The 24090-nt window shown below is 38.2% G+C and overlaps 1 protein-coding gene across 2 annotated transcripts in view; it reads right to left on the minus strand.

Annotated features, from left to right (window-relative positions):
* Positions 1-1248: 1248 nt before the first annotated feature.
* The window catches only part of LOC143028289 (5-oxoprolinase), a 105258-nt gene continuing 82416 nt past the window's right edge, over positions 1249-24090 (minus strand). For both annotated transcript variants that reach the window (XM_076190158.1, XM_076190160.1), the window contains 6 exons: positions 17569-17680; positions 15213-15437; positions 12389-12534; positions 12179-12276; positions 11946-12043; positions 1249-6614 (listed from right to left, as the gene is read on the minus strand). In XM_076190158.1, coding sequence (XP_076046273.1) covers positions 6462-6614; positions 11946-12043; positions 12179-12276; positions 12389-12534; positions 15213-15437; positions 17569-17680 — 832 coding nt within the window. In that variant the 3' untranslated portion in view covers positions 1249-6461. The remainder of the gene's footprint in view (positions 6615-11945; positions 12044-12178; positions 12277-12388; positions 12535-15212; positions 15438-17568; positions 17681-24090) is intronic.

Genomic DNA, 24090 nt, shown 5'->3' on the forward strand with positions numbered 1-24090 from the left:
AGGAATGGGGATGTTTCAAGGAGGGAGTGACAAGGTATGCAAAGATGGAGTGTGGAACAAGGAGGATGGGACGAAATAGAAGGAAGGGTTGTTAATGGTGGGATGATAAAGCAAAAAAGAATGTAGAAAAGATGAAATGAGCATCCACAGATTGGTTACAAAATATGAGAGGTACAAAGAAAAGAGAAGAGAAGTAAACCATAAAGTAAAGGAGGCAAAGAGGAAAGCAGATGTGAAATATACTAAGAGTAATTAAAAAAAAATAAAGTAATAAAAAATATGTTATGGGAGGAAATTAAGAGAGGAAGAGGAGGCGAGACAACTAGAGAAGATAAGGTAAAAGGTGCAGATGGAGAGATAATAATGTGAAGGAGGATAGGGAGGGAAGGATAGTTGTAGTGGGAAGTACTATGAAAATGACTGTTATGAATAAAGAAAATGCAGAGGAAATAAGGAAAGATGAGGTGAAAGCAGTTATCAAAATGATGAAAGCAGGTAATGCACCTGGGTTGGATAAGTATCATATGTAATGTCTAAAAAAAGGATGTACAGTGATGGTGGACTGACTGGTGAGGTTGTTTAATGTTTGTCTAAAAGGGGGCTAGAATACTGGAGAAGTGCCTGTATAGTTCTGCTTTACAAGGGGACAAGTGTGAGCATAGTAGTTTCAGAGGGATCAGTTTGTTGAGTGTAGCTGGGAAGGCTTATGGGAAGGTTTTGATTGAGGAGATTAGGAGAGGAACAGAGGGAGTAATTGGTGAGGAACAGTGTGGGTTTTGGACAGGTATAGAGGTTGCATGGATCAGATTTTTGTGGTAAGACGGATATGTGAGAATGCAAAGGTAAGGATGTTTTTTGGGCCTTTGTGGATTTGGAAAAGGCTTATGACAGGATAAAAGTAATGTGATGATATGTACACGGGGAGAGGATGGTACCAAATTGGAAGTATTAAAGGAGAGAGAAGTGGATAGCTTTAGATACTTTGGTGTGAATGTGGCAGGAAAGGGAGGAGTGGAGGTAGATTGTAGATTGGGAGAAGCAAATAAATGCCTTGGGGGATTAAAAAGTGTAATGAGAAATAGACATTTGGGAATGGATGCTAAGAGGACATTAGGTATATGAAGGAGTGGTTGTGCTGACAGCACTTTATGGGGCAGAAACATGGAACATAAGAGGGCAAGAGTTTAATATGTTTGAGATGAAATGCCTGAAAAGTATGATAGGGGTTGGCATCATTAAAAGACAAACTTTGCTAATAATCTTTTCCTTACACTGGTATGTGTAGGATTTTATTCATAATGGTGGCACCAAAAGCCCTTTGACTATGTTGATCATCACATCTGAAAGTTACATTTCTCAATATCATTTAGCAACATATACAAAATGAAGTTTAATGGTTCATGAGATGCAATGTTATCTATAACAAATAATATTTACATGGAATATAATAAACTGTTGTTTGTAACTCAAACATGGCAAAATTTACATGAAGTTTGAAAGCAGCATTCATATGAAGACTGTTTCCTCTTGACACCAACAGTAGCCACTGTGACAGTGTTGTTAATCTTTTTTCTTTTATAGAACTATGTTTTTTCTTTGTACATTGTTAATATTTATCAGCAATGTGTATTCAAGGCATCCTATCAAAAAAGTATATAATTTGAGGTACCTCAAAGGAACACTACCATAACAGCAACTTATTCAAACACTTCTTATTCTATAGCTGAATAACTGTACATCAAAATCTCTTAGTACAAAGGTGAGCAAGTTTTCAATAAATCTTTCAAATTTCTACCCAAACTCAAGCTATATCATTCATACAAAAAAAATTTCACTACCCTCAACCTTCCTCCAATCCTATACATCTGCACCTGCAACAATGCCTTGCTGTTGACCCTGTCATATGCATTCTACAAATCCATAAAACTCCAAGTCCTCCTTAACTTTTGTCAAAAACTTCTTGCATATCTGCCTATGAAAATCTGATCCACACATCCTCTTCTAAACCTACACTGTTCTTCCCCAGTCATTCCTTCCCAGATGCCTTACCAACAACATTTAAACACTGATCCCTATAAGTTTACTACACTCATATTTGTACCTTTTTCCTTTAAAAAGTGGAACTATATATGCACTCTTTCAGTCCTCTGGCACATTCCCCTCTCCTATGCACACATTAAAGAACCTCACTAGCCAATCCACTATAAATGTTCTTACCTTCATCAGACACTCCACATGACACCATTCCTGCATCTTGCCCACTGCCCTGGGTCAGAAGCAATGTAGCAAGACACAGCACATCCACAGCAAGGCTGCTTCATTAAATTGGCAAACCCCCTCTCTGTCCCCTCACGCAGAAAAAGAGATGGGGAGAAATCCCTTTGGGCTGTGTCAAAAATCATTCACACACACTCCCTCAACCCCCCACCCACTCCCTTCCATGCATCACAACCATTCTCCACTCACCCCTATCTTCTGTCTTCTCCCATCCTTCCTCATCAGACATCCCCTTTCTTTCCCAATGCCCCTTTTAACCCATCCATCCATCTCCTCCTTGGCTGCACCCACATGTTTACTCCACCCACCTCTTCCTTCCATACTTCTTTTACTAATCTCTCTTCACGCATTCTTTCCATTTGTCCAAACCATTCCAATACTATTTCATCAATCCTATCTCCCAACTCCTTTTCCAACCCCTCTCTTCTTCTCACCTTCTTGTTTCTCACTCTATCCAGCCTTGTAATCCCTACCATACTTTTCATGCATTTCATCTCAAATACATTTAAATTCTTCCTCTCTTATGTTCCATGTTTCTGCCCCATACAATGCTGTCAGCACAATCACCCCTTCATACAATCTTCTCTTAGCATCCATTACCAAATGCCTATTTCTCATAACACTTTTTAATCCACCAAGGCATTTACTTGCTTCTCTCAATCTCCATTCTACCTACACCTCCACTCCTCCCTTTCCTGCCACATTCACACCCAAGTATCTAAAGCTAACCCCTTCTTCCAGCCTCTCTCACTTAATATCTACTTCTAATTTGTTGCCATCTTCTCCCCTTGGACATCTCACCACCTTACTTTTACCCACAACTTTCTTTTTTTGCACACCTTCCCAAACTTCTTTGACCCTCCTCTAATTTTGCTACAAGTGCAATGTTGTCTGTAAACAACTGGTTTATCTCCCATTTTCTTTAACATCTCTAATCCCTGGCCCATTACACTTGCATTTACCTCTCACACCACTGCATGTATAAATTGAACAGCCATGGCAACATAACACATCCCTGGCGAAGTCCCACCTTAACTTTTCACCGCTCGCTCTATTTCATATTCTACCATAGGCTCTACTACTCTTGTAAAAGCTCTTGACTGCTCTTAACCTCTTCCACACAATGACGCCTATGTAGGTGTCACGAGGCATGAATGGGTATATAAGGATGTCAGTGTTAGCTTTTTGATTATATTTATTTTGTAGGATATTTAATGTTTGCTGGAGAGAGGGTAGAGTACCGGAGGACTGGAGTAGTGCCTGTATAGTTCCTCTTTACAAGGGAAAAGGGGACAAGTGTGAATGTAGTAGTTTCAGAGGGATTAGCCTGTTGAGTGTAGTAGGGAAGGCTTATGGGAGGATCTTAATTGAGAGGATTAGGAGAGGAACAGAGGGAGTAATTGGTGAGGAACAGTGTGGATTTAGGACGGGTAGAGGTTGTGTAGATCAGATCTTTGTGGTAAGACAGATATGTGAGAAAGCTATAGGAAAGGGGAAGGATGTTTTTTGGGCTTTCATGGATCTGGAAAAGGCTTATGATAGGGTAGACAGAAAGGCACTGTGGGAGGTTATGCAGATTTATGGGATAGGAGGAAAGCTTTTGGGAGCTGTCAAGAGTTTTTATGAGAGTAGTAGAGCATGTGTTAGGATTAGAAATGGAGAGAGTGAGTGGTTTGAAGTAAAGGTGGGACTTCGTCAAGGATGCGTTATGTTGCCCTGGCTGTTCAACTTATACATGGATGGGGTGGTGCGAGAGGTGAATGCTAGGGTAGTGAGTCAGGGATTGGAGATGGTTAAAGAAAATGGAGAAAAGTGGGAGGTGAGCCAGCTGTTGTTTGCGGACGACACTGCACTTGTGGCAGGGTCAGAGGAGGGATTGAGGAAGCTGGTGGCAGAGTTTGGGAGAGTATGTGATAGAAGAAAGCTAAAGATAAATGTGGGTAAAAGTAAGGTGATGAGATGTACAAGGGGTGAAAGTGGCAGTAGACTGGAAGTGAACATTAAGGGAGAGCGACTGGAGGAAGTGGATAGTTTTAGATACTTGGGTGCAAGTGTAGCAGGAAAAGGTGGAGTGAAGGTGGAGGTAGAATGTAGATTGAGAGAAGCGAGTAAATGCCTTGGTGGTTTAAAGAGTGTAATGAGGAATAGACATTTGGGAATGGATGCGAAGAGGAGACTGTATGAAGGAGTGATTGTGCCAACAGCACTGTATGGGGCAGAAACGTGGAACATAAGAGAAGAAGAGAGAAGGAGTTTGAATGTGTTTGAGATGAGGTGTCTGAGAAGTATGGTGGGGGTTACTAGGCTAGATAGAGTGAGAAATGAGGAGGTGAGGAGGAGAACAGGGGTGAAAAAGGATTTGGGAGATAGGGTTGATGAAAGAATATTAGGATGGTTTGGACACATGGAAAGAATGAGTGAAGAAAGACTAGTAAAAGAGGTATGGAAGGCAGATGTGGAGGGAGTGAACATGAGGGGACGTCCTAGGATGAGGTGGATGGATGGGGTGAAGGGGGCTTTGGGGAAGAGGGGAATGTCTGTTGAGGAAGGAAGGGAGAGGACGGAAGACAGAGGTGAGTGGAGAATGGTTGTATATGGATGATGTTGTGACTGCATGAGGAGGAATGGGCGGGGAAGTGGGGGGTGGGGTAGTATGTGTGAGTAAATTTTGACGCAGCCCGAAGGGATTTCTCCCCGTCCTCGCCGTATATGCAAAGGGGGACGGAGAGGGGGGGTCGCCGATTAAATGAAGCGGCCTCGCTGTGGATGTACTGTGTCTTGCGACACTGCTTCTGACCCAGGGCGGTGGGCAGGGTGCAGGGATGACCCGTCATCCAGGAGGTGCTCAGATGAGAGGAAGGGTGGGAGGGGTGTGGAGTGTATTTAGGGATGAAATGGGTGGGAGTGTTTTTATGCCTTTCCCTTTTTGGCTACCTCCCTTGGAAGGGGGAAAAAGCCTTGGTATATGTATGTATGTATGTAGCCAAGTGATCCCTGAATTGTGTGAACTGGCTTAATTGCTTTTTCTGTGTTTATTATTGCTCAGTGAAGGAGAATGAGTAATTCAATAGTGACTTTATATTTTATAACATGAGTATTGTGATGCATCAATGATCATACCTCAGGCATCTGATGTTGCGCAAAAGAATTTGACTCATATTGAAGAGGTTAACAGCTTTCTTCCTATCCCATATATCTGCAATACCTCCCACACAGCCTTCCTGTCTAGCATGTCATAAGCTTTTTCCAAACCCATAAAGGCCCAAAAAACAACTTTACCTTTTCCTAATGCTTTCTCACATATCTGCCTTATCACAAAAATTTGTGTATTCTTATATGTATTTTATTTGTGTAACAGCCCCCATGGAGTGGATTGTTCTGTGACCAATTGTTGTCCATAAAACTTGTAATCCATCTATTCATTTATTCACTCTTTATTCATATTGGTATATGTGTAATTTTGTATGAATTTATGTACATTTTGGTAGAAGTATATATTTATTTGTATTTTCATTTGTGTAACAGCATTCCGCAGAGTGTATAACTGGTGATGTGACTTTTCCCAGTTTCTTTCTTATTTCTTTGTATATATTACCTTTTCTGATTTTCCTGTATACTTTAAAGATGTCTTAATAGATGAAAAAGTTTAGTGTATCACTCTTTTGAGTTCCCCATGATTTCTGCAATATATATATATATATATATGCATATATACATATATATATATATATGCATATATATATATATATATATATATATATATATATATGTATACATATATAAACATATATATTATTTGTCACATAGCAGCCAAAGCCTTGACAAATAATAAAAAAGCTGAATAATGTCAATGTAATCCCCCTTGGGAATGTTGATATCAATAGGTTAGTGCCACAATGCTGCCAGTGTGTGCAAGTATCTCTAATGATGCATCACCCTGGTGACAAAAACTACATTGTATTTCCATAAATACAGAGTTCAATTATTACAGCATGTTCTAAACTGATTTTTGGCACAGGTTGGCACCAACTTAAGTAAGCATCTTCCATGGTGATTGCTTTCCTCTTCTTTGATGTTCTGCCATCAGAAGTCTTTATGATTTGGAGCCATAGTGAAATGCACCATGATCCCTACACATTAACACATGTTTATGGTAAATCATATTCACTATTTCCTCAGTAAATCTATACACTTTCTTGAGCTTTATTGAAATCATATACACTTCCTCTTTCTATGTGTTTCTGTCTCTTATTGGGTGACTCAATGCATAGTTCATATGGAGCATCATGTACCATTCCATAACCTCCACCTCCTGGTGTATGAAGAAGAAAAACATCCTGAAACAAAAGATATGTATATATATTTTTCATATATTTAGTACAAGAATTTGACTGTGATGCAGATAACTGTGAAACACAAATACAGACACCTGAACAAAATAAAGAATATATTTTGGCGGGCTTCCAAACTTAAGCAAGGTTTACACGCTACGATAAATTGTAGCGATTTATTGTAATGAAAAGATTGTTACAATTTGTCATTGCGTGTAAACAGGAGATCGTAGCGATTTATCGCTACGATCTCCTGTTTACACACAATGACAAATTGTAACAACCTTTTCATTACAATAAATCGCTACAATTTATCGTAGCGTGTAAACCTTGCTTTAAAATCAAGGAAACTGTATGAAATAATGGGGAGAGCAAAATGCAATGAAGATAGGAAAAGAAAATCAGAAGATCTATGCAAGTCTGGGTGGACTATTGCCAATAAAGTTAGAAATCAATGATTATCCATAAGTAAATAAACCTGACATTCTATGCTTGGGTGAGACTAAACTACCAGGAAATGTATATCTAGAACTGGGAAATAGTATATATACAAAAAAAGGGGGATAATAGTTAAAAATTACATAAGAATTAATAAAGTAATATTGACCAAGTGAAAAGCAGATGCAATAAATCTGTAATTTGTAACTAAAGGTCATTATAAAAGAGACTTCATGGTAATATACATACCACCCATGATGAGGGTGTACAATCATGAAAATTATCAAATGTTGTTGTCAGATACATCTCTTCCCTTGGAGCCCATGACTGAACAAAGTGATAATATAAATAAAAACAGAACAAGGTAATGTTATAATTTTCCTATAGAACTTTATTTGCAAGAAAATAACCTGGGAAGAATGGAAGTCAGGTCTCTTTATATTTCAAAGACTTCTTCCCCCTCACGAGGGAGGTAAACAGCAAAGGAATGCACCCACCCCAATCCATCCTGTCATCTATATGTTTCCCTATTATCTTAGCCTGGATGAAGGGTCATCCCTTTCTCACACTCACTGCCTGAGTCAAGCACTGCAACAAGACAGCACATCCACAGCAGGGTTCCACCATTTCATTTACATGGCAACCCTCCCTCTTCATCCTTCATGTGAAGAAAAGAGAAGATGAGAAGATATCCCTTTGTGCTGCGTCAATTTATAGTCCATTCAGAATTATTCTCCACTCATCTCTTGTCTTCCTTCCCTGCTCAAGAAAAATTTCCTTTTTACTCAAGGCCTACCTTCACCCCATGCATCCATCTCATTCTTGGTCTTCCCCTCAAGTTCATTTCATCCACCTGTGTCTTCCACTCTCTTTTTGGTTGCATTTCCCATAGGTGGGCACTGTTAACCAAAATTTAACTTCATTAAACATTAATCTGTTAATTTAAGAAGAATGTAACGGAAGTTACAATCCATCATATTCCTGGCAATAGCCATGATGCTAAAAGACTCCCCAGTGGTTTGCTGGTGTGCTTTTATGCAAGATGTGGGTGAAAATGAGCTTGATGATGTGCAGCTACTCGAATCTAAGGAAGCCTAAGCCTAGATTTCCTGCAAAAAGAACCTGTCTTTACCCTCTCTTCAAACTGTATGAACTTGGTGGTGTGGGTTCTCTTCATGTACTGTTTGAGATTGTTCAGAAATGTAGTTGTTTGGAAATGTAGTTGGGGGGGGTCTTAAGAGTGAAGAGAGGACAAGGGAGAAAAAGGGTGGCTATACTAGTAAGTAAAGAGATTGGTAAACGTGTGGTGGAGTGGAAGGTTTCTTCAAGGTACTATAGATGATGGTGAAAGTAGGAAGGGAGATGTGGGTCTTTTTTAGTGCATATGGACCTAGTAGTGAGAAGAGTGTAGAGGAAAGGGAGGTTTTTTGGACTGATTTAAATGAGTGCATAGAGGGTTTAGGGAGAAATGTCAATGTGGTGGTACTGGGAGACCTTAATGGTAGAGTAGGAAAGGGAGCAATAGACAGAGTGGGTGTGAAGTGTGGAGTTCTAGGAAAAAATCGTTAGTGGGGAGTTAGTGATGTGTCTAGAGAGTTGATAACAAATACAGTGTTTAGGAAGAAAGTCAAGCATAAGTACACATGAGAGAGGATGGTGGATGGAAGGGTGTTAGATAGGGTGTTAATGGCCTATATAGTGGTAACCAGAAAAATAGTAGGAAGAGTTGAGGATATACATGTTCTAAGGGGAGAGAGTGGGGGAATATTAGATCATTTTTTGGTGGAAAGAAGTTGAAAGTGGAGGATGGATGGAGAAAGAGGAAAAGGACAGAAGGTAGGGAGGTGCTTAAAATAAGCTGCTTAAATGAGAAAGAAAAGGAGTACAAGAAGAAGCTGAGAGAGGAGGAATGGGGATGGTTCAAGATAGAAGTCACAAGATGTGCAAAGATGGTGTGTGGAACAAGGAGGAAGAGAAGAAATAGAAAGAAATGAGTGGTGGGATGAGGAAGCAAAGAAGGTTGTAGAAGAGAAGCAAGCAATTACATATTGGTTATAAAGTAGGATGAGAGAATCATATGAAAGGTATAGAGAAAAGAAAAAAAGAAGTACGGTATAAGATAAAGGAGACAAAGAGGAGAGCAGATGTGAAATGGGGTAAGAGTATGAATTTTTTTTGAAAGTAATAAAAAGATGTTTTGGAAAGAAATTAAGAGAGGAAGAGGAGGTGAATCAATTAGAGAAGAAAAGGTAAAAGGTGCAGATGGAGAGATGATAATGGAAGAGAGGGCAATAAGATTAAGATGGGCAGAGTATTTGGGGGAGTTGCTACATGTGAAGGAAGATAGGGAGGGAAAGGTAGATGCAGTGGGTAGTGCTAAGAAAATGACAATGACAGGTGAGGAAAATATAGGAGAAATAAGGAAAGATGAGGTGAAGGCAGTTGTTAAGATGATGAGAGCAGGTAAGGAACCTGGGTTGGATGGGTGCCATGCAGAATGTCTAAAAAATGGAGGTACAGTGATGGTGAACTGGCTGGTGAGGTGACTTAATGTTTGTTAAGAGAGGGTAGAGTGCCAGAGGACTGGAGGAGGGTCTGTATAGTTCAACTTCAGAAGGGAAAAGGGGACAAGTGGGAGTGTAGTAGTATCATAGGGATCAGTTTGTTATGTGTAGTTGAGAAGGCTTATGGGAGGGCTTTGACTGAGAGGATTAGGAGAGGAACAGATGGAGTAATTGTTTTTATTCAAAGTACTAATCACTAATATTTCTACCATGTTCTTGTTTGTCTTATAAATCCCCGAGTCCAATTTCAAACCTTTTATCATAATTGATTCTGGGATGGTTAAAGTTTCGGAGTCTACAGTGACTCCTTTCAACTGCACTCTACCCTGTTAATTGCTCTAGAGTGTAATAACATTGACTTTATTATGCCACCTTCCACAATTAGCAAATTTTTTTTTGCAGTTGATGAATGAGTAATTTCTGGGATTTCTTGAACGCCTGAATTGGGTTCCTTAGGTGAGACTAAATTTTTTATTTGTCTGGGCCGCTCTGCCCTGCTATCATCCAATCTAGCATTATCTTTCCTATCTATTCCAAGAGATTCTCTTATTACTAATACTGACTAAATCTGGTTAATTTAAAAATGGGATTAACTGTGATTTCACTAAGATCCCTAACTCAGTGGGACATATGATCATGCTCTCTTTTCTCATAGTTGCAAATCCTATCAACAAATCTCCTGAGAAAACAGATTTTTCTACAACTATCTTTGGAATATGCAAATGCTTTTCACCACTCTGTTGTCATTTTTATGTGCCATCTTTCTTTTGTGCTTTTACTTTCTACTTTCCTTTCACCATTGTCTTCTTTATGTATAATAGTAACTCACAATTTTTGTCAGAAGGCCTTGTGCCTCCAATCATCTGACTTAAACAAATTCTAGAATGCAAGTTCCACTTAGTATAGGATATGTCACATTCACATATGTTCTTTTAGTATTATCTTATGTATAGGAGGAATTAAAAGGAACTTAATTTTTCTTGCTATCCACTTGTCTACCAGCCTCTTACAGGTCTTGACTGCTACCACTTAGTCATCCCAACCATTTTCTACTACCCTCTTACAGTTTGACTGGGATGAGGAATGTCACTCATGATTTCTTAGGGAAATTGCCATTTTGGTGTATGAATTAGTCATGTTTACAGTTTGTTATGGCCCTAAGGTGCCAGTGCCTGTGTGTTTTATACACAGGGGAATGATTTGCCTAATACATCAAACTGTTAGTGTTAAGATACAAGCTTTGCTTTGCTTGCCATGTTTTGCTTTTAGCCACTGCTACTGGCTAGGATTCTGGTGAAGAGGGAAGCCGAGTGCATTTGCCTTCCTCTGTCAGTATATAGCCACTCTATTCCTAAGACTCCAATCTCAACTGGCAACAACAGACAGTAACTGTGTCCTGCAGTGCCAAGCTAAATCAGTAGGTGATCACAACAGTAGTGGGTCCCAGAGGTATGGCATGAAGGCCCACTAAAGTGTGGCTATGCCCTTGCACCTACCTACCCTTACACCAGCTGCTTTTTAGATATGCCCAATTAGATTAAGACTTGGAGGAATGGAAAGATGGGAGATGGGACTCCAAAAGTAATCCATATGTTGAGGACATGCATTACACAAATTCTAACAGATCTGGAATTCAATCTGTCTCCACAAATGAAATCTAGTCTTAAATTTGTTTATGGTTTCCCATTGTACTATTTCCACTTCAAGAATCAATGGCAGGTACCTGGTTGTGGTTGTCCTGCAAAGATAGATGGCAGAGAGAATCATCTCCATGGTGCCTATTTTCAAAACCCCTGTACACCTTCACTTCTATCTGAGAGGGTAGGGCTGATATTTGGTCTCTGGACCAGGCCCAAGATCTATCAATTTCAATTGTATTTATTCCATTTTTTCACACATGGACAGCCGCCAACTGATGACTTCTTCCCTCCTCCTCCTACTTTCGGCCAGTAACAGAAATAGTCCCACACTAATACAACATAAGATTTCTTCCCAGAAGATGAATGGGAGAGCCTTTGGAGAGATTCCAGCCTGTGAGGCTACATATTTCCAATCAATGAAACCTGAGGCAAAAATTATTATTATTATTATTATTATTATTGTTATTATACAAGCTGCCACATTTGTACAGGAAACAACTTTTTGTTATCCTTCAAGCACATAATCCTTTTCAGTGTTTTCTCATGACCTCATGCCATTCTTCCACCCCAAAACAGCATTCCAATGTACCAGAGTTGAGCTTATCCAACTATGTCCAGGTGTCAACTTTCAGATTGGTCACAAAGATAAAAAGCACACAAGCACTTCAGTAAATAAGGTAAATACAGACACTTACTCCTTTCTCTACATCCACTGAAGTTTTTGATGGAAGTCGTATGATACGACCATTCCTTCTTACTAAGTAGTTCTCTCCTTTGGCTCCACATTCTCCTCCTCCATAAATAAAACAAAAATACTGTTACACTATCTAACAAATATAAATTTAGGTTTAATTTTTCAATGACAAAATTTTTCTGCATGATAAACTCATTAACTACAGATAAACATTTCTTTTATGGCAATAATTACCTTCCATGCCATACGGTGCAAACACTCTTCTCTCAGTTAAAATTGACATTGTAAGCAAACGGCGAAACATGAGTTGACGAATCACACCATCACCACCCCTACGATCAAGGATATGCAATTTAGATTCAGAATTATTTAATAGTCAGGCCTTAGCATTTCACCTTCTTCAACAAGGGTGTACTGTATGAAAAACAAGTTCAAATTCTTAACCTGTATTTTCCAGAACCACCTGTGCCTCTTCGAAGGGTGAATTTCTGTAGTACCACTGGATAACGCTTCTCTAAAATTTCTGGATCTGTTATACGTGTATTAGTCATATGGGAGTGGATTCCACTTCTTCCATGCCAGGTGGGGCCCTGAAAGATTGGAGCAATTGTTATTTGAATAACTTTACACAGAGAGTGAGAGAGAGAAAGAAAGCAAGTGAAAGTGTCAGAGTTCCTGCATTTATAGTTTACCAGATACTTCTGACTCTTCTAACTATAGACTCCCTGCATAAAAATCAGCAATGAGATACTTCTATCAAGACATAGTAAAACTTGGATTTCCTTATATATAATATTTTTATACATACATACAGTATATATATATATATATATATATATATATATATATATAATATATATATATATATATATATACAGTATATATATATATATTAGTATATATATATAATATATATATATATATATATATATATATATACAGACGCTCCTCTACGTTCATTCGTTTTACGTTTTTTCGATTTTATGTTTAAACTGATTGAAAAAAAAAAGGTGAAATTTTGAGTTTAGCGCGCTCTCTGTAGTACTAGACGTTCAAACTATACTTACACATGACGCTGCATCCATTGTTTACATGGCACAAACGACAGACTGAACGTGCCTTGCCTCCTCCTCCTCCACCATCTCACTTTATGTTGCTTGAATTTAATTTATTTAAAATTAATGTTATTATTTTACAATGTTATGTTTATAATTAATGATTTAGGGGTGTTTTATAAGATACGGTAATAGAATTAATGGATGTATAGTACAGTATGAACGGTCATACATTACTGGAACTTACAGTAACAACTTACGTTCATTTTCACGTTACGTTCGGCCGTTCGGAACGTAACTAAAATGTAAGTTGAGGAGCGTCTGTATACGAGTATATATATATACACACACATATATATATATATATAATGTATATATATATAATACATATATATATATATATATATATATACATATAAGCAGTGTTTCACCTCTTTTTCTTCATGTGGAAAACAATAACCACCATTTAAAGTTCAAAGTCACAGGATGGGTCTATGACTGCCAAGAATCATGAGTTTCAAAATTAACTAACCCACACTTATGAATAGGTTTGTCCCCTCCCAAACAATTAAAACATGTGCATGAAACCTCAAAATATGATATTACGTGAGGTGGTCTCCCTAACTAGAGCAATATATTAAGGACATCGGTAACCATACATGTAAACAATTAAGTTGGATTTTTTTTTGTAAATGGTAGACGGTGTAAAAATTATCTGTGCCAACTTTTATAGAAATTCATTGGAAAAAATATATATATATATAAATAATAATAATTTGATGTCTTATATTTTTCTTATATCTTAGTAACTAATAGAAACTGTGATCTGTTGATTTTTTTTTTTTTTTTTTAGAAAACTAGAAGCTTTGATAAAAATTGTTTAACTTCTTACTTTATGTCTAAAAGTTACACCATACTGGATTTTTCTTTGTGAATACCCAAATTTCGTAAAAAAGTTCCCATACTTGTTCTGCTAAAAGCTATAGTTTTACCCTTAGAGACATAATTCAACAGGACCATTTAGAAAAAGGGATATTATATAAACAAAAAATAATTTATATAGAGAAAGAAGTTTCTTTTGATTTATAAGCATAAAGGTGACAAAAATACTGTTACTGAGATATCAAGCCTCAAAGGTTAAAAAAAAAAATAATAATAATAATAATAATAGCAATATAGATGAAAATGTAAAGTTACCAATAAGTTAAAAAAAAAAAAAAAAAAAAAGGCGGGGGGATGGGGGGTGGGGTAGTATGTGCGAGTAATTTTTGACGCAGCCCGAAGGGATTTCTCCCCGTCCTCGCCTTATATGCAAAGGGGGACGGAGAGGGGGGGTCGCCGATTAAATGAAGCGGCCTTGCTGTGGATGTACTGTGTCTTGCGACACTGCTTCTGACCCAGGGCGGTGGGCAGGGTGCAGGGATGACCCGTCATCCAGGAGGTGCTCAGATGAGAGGAAGGGTGGGAGGGGTGTGGAGTGTATTTAGGGATGAAATGGGTGGGAGTGTTTTTATGCCTTTCCCTTTTTGGCTACCTCCCTTGGAAGGGGGAAAAGGCCTTGGTATATGTATGTACCAATAAGTTAGATTTAAATGAGCTTCTGGGAGTATTACAGAAACAGTGATTCATTCAACACAGTCCCTAGTTACAAAATTATCCACACTAAAAAAAAAAAGTGTCAACAACAACTTTAGCAATACAAAGTGAATTGTTACTTCACATTTCTTGCCTTCACATCTAATTGTCAGTATATGTAGACAGATGTATGATATACCCTTCTAAAGTTTTATATAAGAAAATCATCAAATGTGAATGTCAAATAGAAAGCTAGTCTTATGCTATTTCCCTTTAATTAAGGACATCACCCATTTCAGATATTTTAGAAAAAAAAATACCTAAAATTAGTAAATACCATACAACACTATTACTTCACCAGCATGATGCACATACTTCACATGATTTTTCCATAAGTTTTAAAAAAATCAAAATATTCCATTTTTAGCAAACTGACATCCTTAAAGATTAATCCCTAAAAAGCAATGTCTCAATAAATTTTGCCTGAATTATAATCACAGCTCAATTCTACCAAAAGCTAGATTATGCTTTCAAAGACACTTCACCTGAATATAACTTTACTATAACAAATCTTTCAGTATGCAATACATTAACACAATTCAGAATTTAGAATAATACAAAGTTCTCTACATACTTACTGCTCCAGCACCACCTGCAACTGTCTCATAGTACCCCACATCCTTGTCTCCAAATGTGACATTGTTCATACAACCTTGGGATGCTGCACATGCTTTAAAGGCCTTCAATATCACATCTACAACTCGCTGTGAAGTCTGGACATTTCCCCCCACCACAGCAGCTTCATCAGATGGTGCCAAGATTGAACCTGGAGGAATCTTTATCTCTATTGGATTCAGGCAGCCCTGTAGATTTTCAAAATTATGTAAATTGAAATTACAATCTAAGTGAGATCCTTAGCAATACAATTAGATTAATGTACATACATACATGTATTACTTAACATGACCATAGAACATACAATGACACAATGGGTAAATGAAAGTATCAGATACAGAAGTAATGAAGAACTATCGGGACTAGATTTGATATTTACAACAGAACCTGAAATCGTAGATAAAATGGAATACAAAACACCATTTGGAAAGAGTGACCATATACTAATAGAGGCTGAACTAAAGGAAGAAATATGGAGAGAAATGAAAAATACAGAAAAGGAAGATTAATGTACAACAAAACAGACTTTGGGAAACTTTAAGAAATTCTTTCAAAATGCAAAATGGGGAAAATTCTACATTGAGACAAAAGTGGAAGAAAAATGAATGATCTTGATGGAAATCTATAACAAAGGAGTAAATAAATACATACCAAAACAGAAACAAGAGGTGTACATTAAATGCTGGTCCAACAAAAGATGCAATGAGGCAAAAGATAGAAGAGAAAGCTTGGAAAAGATGGATAAAAGATTTGAAAAATGGCAAATATACATAAACCATTTAAATAAATGGGTAAAAGTGTGCAGAGAGGAAAAAAGACACAAAGAAAAAGACATTACAGAAAAACGTAAAAATCAACCCAACCTATTCTATATGTGAATGGTAAACTTAAAAATAAACAGGAAATGGTGAAACTATGCCACAGAAATACAGAATACACAGAAAATCTAGAAATGGCCAAAGTCATAAACAATCACTTCAAGTCAGTTTTCATTAGAGAAAAAGTACAACATTGGGACAAAGGAAATGAAGTGCAATCTCCCCCAATGAGGAAAATAATAATAACACAAAAAGAAATAATGGATCAATTAAAGAATCTTAACTGAACTGCAAATTGGATACTAAAAGGATAAAAAGACGAACTAATGGAAAAAATATACTACATAATAAGTTGCTCACTCAAAGAAGGAAAAATACCAAAAGACTGGAAAAATGCCAACACTGTACCAATATATAAAGGAGGAAACAAAGAAAAACCAACTAATCAAAGACTGGTCTTCCTTACAAGCACTAAAGCCAAAATCTTTCAAAAAAATGATCAAGAATAGATGGGTAAAACACCCAGAAGAAAACAATATAATCAACTCAAGACAATTTGGATTCAGACAGGGAAGAACATGTGCTACAAATTTAATCTGTTTCAACTCAAGACTAATAGATATAATACAAGAAAGGGATGGATGGGCTGATTGTGCTTTCCTTGATTTATAAAAAAAGCCTTCAACAAAGTACCACAAAAAATTATCTAAAAAATTGGAAAACATAGGAAGGATACAAGGTAACCTACTAAACTGGATGGAGAATTTCCTGCATGGTAGAAAAATGAGAGTAGTGCTCAGAGAAAAGTGTTCAGGTTGGGAGGTGATTAGTGGAGTTCCACAGGGATCAGTATTGGCTCCAATAATGTTTGCTATCTATGTGAATGACATGGATGAAGATGTTACATGGGCTTCTTTGCAGATAATGCTAAATTGTTGAGGAAAGAGAAAACTGAAACAGACTGTGCCTTATATATCTATACATGGGAGGAACACAATACCCTGAGGAATTATACACTAATGTATGGGGTAATTGCACCTAAGTTCATTAAATACATATTTGAAAACTTAATTTCACCTACTCTATAAAGCGATGCAACACTCCCTTAAGTGGGCAGGAGTGAAAGGGGTGCGGATTTATTCTCTCATACCTAGTTAGCTCAATTTACAAGTAACCACTCACTAAAGTGAGGGTAGATGTATTCTATATATATATATATATATATATATATATATATATATATATATATATATATATATATATATATATATATATATATATATATATATTTCCAGTTAATCCCACACAATTCTTTTCATGTGAAAGGCAGATTTGAGATAAAACACAAGTCCAATTGGGGAAGATCTCATTTCGTCACAAGTCTTTGTCTAAGCTGAATAAAATCATCTGGCCTAAGCCACAACAAGAATCTATGGATATCAATGCATGGACAGAGGTTATACTATCAGATCTTAAAAATAAAAATTCATAAAATACTAACCTGATTAAGTGGGACATCATATCCCACCATGCAACGCAAACAGTAAATAATTGCTGACATTGTAATTGCACGAGGTGCATTACAATTACCCCATACTTCATGACTTGTTCCACTGTAAACAAAAAATAAATTATTGACATCTGCAACAGAGGTCTCTTAAAAAAAAAAATAATAATAATAAATATAAGTGCATGTGTATATATATATATATATATACATACAGGGTGTTCGGGATGAATTTGATCATTTTTTTATCTTCTGTCATTTCAGAACCATTTGAAGGATTTAACAGCGGTAAAGTGCAACAGATAGCTGATTCTGTGTATTATTGGTGGGTGTGAGAGCTAGAGAGCATGGATGATTGGAAAGCACCAGAATATTGGAAGAGAGTGACCTGCATCATCATGATTTGCATCGGATTAAAAAATTCAGAAATCTTAGCTACAGCTGAGTGTGGCGGAGCCAACTGGGACTCCGCAGATCAAATAGACAATCAACATCATAGCGTCCGTGACGTAGACAGACTTGGGACTGAAGGTTATAGAATCACGGGGATATTTGATGCGTATTTAATGCAGATCTGATCCATCGTGCAGGATGGATCCAAGGGGATTTCGATAATACGTTGGAGTTGATGAAAAAATAGTTGGCTAGGCGTGGGGTGTGTACATCTTTCTAGATCGGACCAAGACTGGCGCCTAGAGGTGACGTGACATCACACCACAGCAACCGGTTCTTACACACCTTCTTAAGTCTAATTCTTTAAGTGAGCATTGTACAAATAATGAGATGTTATCTTGCAGCACAGCTTGCAGACAACTTACAAGGTAGGATTTTCGAGCAGAAAAGGCCTCTGCTCGAAATATACTTAAAATTAAAGCATTACAAAAAACAAAATTGAAAACCTCTTCCGAGGGGAAACGAGCCTTACGACAAAAAATATGTAAACATGGGGATACACGGACGTATAAAAAAGCCCCGTTACCTTTCGTAACGGCACAGCTCAGTGCTCCTTGAATACTGTGAAGGCTGTGAGATGTGAGCTGGAGAATTGCAATGGAGATGTGGAAGCAGTGGTTAGCAGGAAGGATCATAGCAGGCATTCTGACTCTGTCCACATAACAAAATTTGTCAAGAAGCTGCAAAAAAAGTTGCAGCAAAATCCAGGCAAGGCAATGTGGACCTTGGCGAGAGAGAGATGGGTGTTGGAGTGGCGACTGTGAAGAAAGCACTGAACAAGGATCTTTGCTACTACCATATTTTTTGGACCATAAGGCGCTTCGTACCATAAGGCGCACCCGTAATTTGCTATTCCCCGTCCTTACATAAGGCGCACCTGGTCTCGTCATCGGATAATCATGCATATGTGAGTGCTTTCAGAATTGAACATTTTCGTTGTTGAATGAGAAAAATCGATTGGGATTTAGCAAAATTACAAAAATAATGATATATTTTTTTTATTTTGGTCAGTGAAATCAGACCACCTCCATGGACGGTCTGCCCTGCCAATACCCCTAAAAAACAACATAAACACGTTACAGGAATTGTGGGGAATTAAACCAACATTAGCAGTTTTATTCCCGAAATTCTCTATTCACTTAAAAACACAGGACTACAAATGAAGGTAAATTTTTATTTTTGACCATGGGCGCAATATAGTAATAGAAAATTAATTATTAATTTTCTAAATTATAATAAATCAACGTAATATGCAATTTTGTGAGCGAAAATAAAAAACAAAAAAGGTGCTTAAATTTCGTAAGTAACGAAGTCGTGTCGGACGAATGGTACGCCATGTTTGTTATGATAGATGCTGACGTCGAAGAAATGTAAGGATGATAAATTCATCTAACCTAACCTAACCTGTGTTTAATAAATCATTACTGCAAATTAAATGTCATCCGGATCGTCCTTGTTGTCGTCGTCGTGAGAGACGTTGGTGGGCTTTTCAACCACTCTCTCACCTTGCGGGGTATACAAAGTTCTTGCAGCTTGAAGGAATGCATGTATCTCCTCTTCATAACATTCCTTCAAGAAAATTTACCTGGCAAGGTAATGTCGGAAGTACCGAAACAAGATGGCGTCCCGATCCTATGCTACCGACTTCGTTCATTAGCATATTTGCTTGTAGCAAGGCATTTTCTATTTTCATTTCCGCCCACAAAATTGCATATTATGTTGATACATTTTAATTTACAAAATTAATAATTAATTTTTTATTGCTATATTGCGCCTATGGTCGAAACTAAAAGAATACCCAAATGACTACAGTCTGAGTGGAGCGAGACTAGACCAATGCAAAATGGCTGTCTGTGTTGTGGATGCTATCATGTCATAGCCATGATAGCGTGAATGAATGCGGTGGCATGGACTCGAAAACTGTCGAAGTTTTTGCAATTTTCTTGTCAAGATACATGCATATTGGTTAAAACTTGGTTGTAACTTTTGCTAGGACTATGCACTGTTGCCGTCGGCAGGCTAGCTACGAAACGTGTCAAAATAGTACGTCAGTGTCCGAGGCATTTTTTTGCACTGAAGCCACACATAAGGCGCACCACCCGATTTTGGCGTATTTTAAGGATTTTGCCTGCGCCTTATAGTCCAAAAAATATGGTACTCATGCAAGAGCCGCATGGGCCAACTACTCACCACCAAGGCACAAGAGAACTGCCTTACAAAACCCAAGAAACTCCTCAACAATGTAGAACATCCAGTCGAGCCAGGGATACTCTGGTTCTCCTCAGATGAGTAGAACTTCTGCCAGGACCAGTTGCACAATGTGCAGAACAACAAGTGGCTAGCTCATAGTCTGCACAAAGTCCCGCACTTCATGAAGACCAAGTTCCCTCAAACTGTAATGGTCTTTGGGTGTGTTTCCAGTGAAGGCCTCATCATGCTGCCCCACATCATTGAAGAGGGACTTAGATTCACTTCACATGGCTATATTGAGTTGCTGTCTACTGTTGTCAAGTGCTGGGTGGAGAGGGCAGCTGTGGGAAGACCATATGTGTGGCAGCTGGACTCAGCTCCATGTCATTCCTCCAAGAAAACCCAGAGAACTTCTATCACTTCACCAGTCCAAACATCTGGTCCCCCAACTTGCCTGATTGCAACCCCATGGACTATTATTAAAAAAAAAAAAAAAAAAAAAAAAAAAAAAAAAAAAAAAAAAAAAAAAAAAAAAAAAAAAAAAACAAAACAATCGTACTACCTGCAACAACAAGGACAAGCTGATTGCCAGGAACAAACTGGTGTTCAGGCCTCTCTTGATGGACACCATGAAGGCCATGTGCTGCAAGGATGTCGTCAACATATCTGCTAGTCGTGTTCTTGATTGTTTCATCCTTGGTTAGGGAATCCTCAAAAAAATTTCACATAATACAGGGTGTCAAGTTCAATCCAAACCCCAAACGGGTTAGGCAAAATGTCTGACCCTTATAGTTCTTGATTGTTTCATCCTTGCTTAGGGAACCCTCCAAAATTTTTCACATTATACAGGGTGTCGAGTTCAATCCAAACCCCAAACGCGTTGGGCAAAACGTCTGACCCTTATAGTTTTTTATTGTTTCATCCTTGCTTGGGGAATCTTCCAAAATCTTTCACATAATACAGGGTGCCGAGTTCAATCCAAACCCCAAACACATTATGCAAAACGTCTGACCCTTATAGTTAACCAATTGGTATGGCCACAATTCTTAGTTAATGCTCAATTGTAGATAAGCAGACTTCAAGTCATTGACACATTCTCATCCAAGTGTTGCCAGTCATGCAATGTCTCACTACATACATCAATCACCACATCACCCATGTGACACTTAACCACTTCCATATGGTGACGCCTACGTAGGCATCATGAGGAGCAAGTGGGTACGCGATGATGCCGACGTCGGCGTCTTGATTATATTTATTGTAGTCGTACCTACGTAACCTCCATTCTCTCTAAACTGGCTTCATCATATTTTCTATGGTTATCAAAATTCACGGGTGAAAGAGAACGAACGATTGAGCACTGACTTTATTTTTTATCATGCGATTATTATGACGCAACATCACACGTCGGGCAGCTAATGCTGCCAGACGTGCGATGTGCCCCGGAGTGAAGAGGTTAACATTCGCATTCGATTCACAAAAATCAAGAGCTAGTCTCAACTTATATTTTTGTAGGTTGTTCCACAGCTGGCTGATCAGAGCAAGAATGCCAATTTCTACTTCTTCCTTCCACGGCACAAGAATCCCTTCTGCTATCCACCTGTCAACTTCTTTCTCAAATTCTTCTCCTTTTCTCCCTTCAAGTTTCTTATTGCAACAACTTTTATTATTTAATTTCACAGGTTGATCACTTTTCCACAACCACTTGACGGTCCACTTCTGTCCATCAAACCAGGCATGAAAATCTGAATCTTCAATGACAGCTTTCACACAATTCCCATCACCCACAGTGGCCTGTTTAATTTCTTGATTAACTGACACTACACCAACAGAACCAAAGCACACCTTTCTTTAATAGACAGTAACACCTCCCAACCGGTCAATGACATCAAAGCCAAGCACCACATCAACACCATTAATTAAATAATCAGATACTACAGCTCTCACCATTAAACACTTACCACCGACATTGAATTTCAACGAATTTGTGCCCCTGCACTCAATCTGGCTTTCATCAAAAGCATCAATGAAGATACCACCTTCACAGTTAGCTGCATACTTGGAGCAAACTACCGCTGACGAACATCCTGTATATACAAGTGCCTTTGCATGAGCATCGTTAATTAAAATATCAGCAATAGGTAGTACATTATAATACACCTTTGCATTGTAAGGGTGACTACAGGTGCAGTAGTCACCCATTACTCATTTCCTGAGTAGTTTTTGACAATGATTAGCAACATGGCCTAATTCATTGCACTTGAAGTACCTCACCTCTTGTTCCCTACAATCCCTAAACAAAATGAGAGCCACTACAACAAAAACACTTCCATTTGAACAGGCTAGCATCAGGTTTCTTTATTCTCTTATTTATAGTCATTCCAACAGTCACAACTGATAAACCACCTTGCTATCTTGATGCCAAAATTCTGGTGTGACTAATCAATTCACTCATAGCAATTGTCAACACATTTGGAACTTGCTGCAAAGAAAAACTAATATGGTCTGGGAAGCCATTAACAAATGTCAACTTTATCACATTTTCCAAACCACTTCCAGTAAATTTGGCTAAACTAGCCAAGCGTCTAATCTCATTGGCAAAAACATCTATAGGTTCCCCTGTCCACTTCTTATGAACTAATTTCTCATAGGCAACAAATGCATCATCAGCAAAAACAGTTTTTAATTTTTCTTTGTTTCTGCATTTGCCTGTTCATCAATACTCAATTCCAAATATAATGCCAACACATCTTCCTCTCAACACAAGGAAATAAAACTGGTCAAAGCACTTCTTCCCTGTAACTTTGTGACCAAGGTTACTTTCTTCAACCATGAAACAATGTCACCTTCACTGGGAAATGGCTTGATCATGTCTACCATAATTTTGGAGGCCATGGTTGAACTACTCATCAGTGAAAAAGGCCTAGATAACTTGTAACTTGATTGGATTCACCTTACAATGATGTTCGCCCTTTCTGCTGCTCTTCCACCTGATGAAACTCTCCTTTAAATACAAGGGCTTACACTGGAAGGAGCTACTACAACAGAACAACACTAACAGACAACCTATCCTTTCTCCATGACTGCAGAATCCCAAGTGACTGCTTCCTCCCCCACTATTACTGAGGAAGCGACCAACAAAGAAAACAGATGGCACTGCAGTGACTACCAAAGAGAAAGGGCTCTGTCACTAACAACAATATGCAATTTTGAGCACACCACAACATCCACAGCAGGGCCACTTCACTTACATGGCAACCACCCTCTCTATTTTTTGCATGAGGGGATGGAGAAGCTGGAGAGAAATCCCTGCAGCCTGTGTCAAAATATCATCCATAGTCATCTTCCATTGAAACTAGATTTATTCTTTATGTCAGAACCTTAACCCCTTCCATACGGTGCCGCACACGTAGGCGTCATGGGGAGCGAGTGTATTCGCGAGGCTGCCATATCGGCGTCTTGATTATATTTATTGTAGTCGCCCCTCCATAATGACATTCTTTCTAATTCTTTTGTAATCGCATTTTCTATGGTTATCAAAATTCACGGGTGAAGAGAGAACGATCGATATAAGCGGTGACTATATTTTATGATGCGAGTATTATTATGACACGTCGTACGGCTGGCATTGGCTGCTGCCACCGAGATCTAAGTCCATGACGCCTACGTGTGCGGCACCGTATGGAAGGGGTTAAATCATGGGTAAAATTGAATACAAGAAAACAATTGGGAAGAGTGACCACATATTACTTGAACAAGAATTAAAGGAGGAAATATATATGGAGAGAAATGAGAAATACAGAAAAGAGAAACTGGTATATAGTAAAACGGACTTTGTGTAACTTAGGAAATTTTTTCAAGAAATAAGTTGGA

The sequence above is a fragment of the Oratosquilla oratoria genome, chromosome 9 (genome assembly GCF_046742065.1).
Source record: "Oratosquilla oratoria isolate Oo_2021 chromosome 9, ASM4674206v1, whole genome shotgun sequence".
NCBI classification, from domain to species: Eukaryota; Metazoa; Arthropoda; class Malacostraca; order Stomatopoda; family Squillidae; genus Oratosquilla; species Oratosquilla oratoria.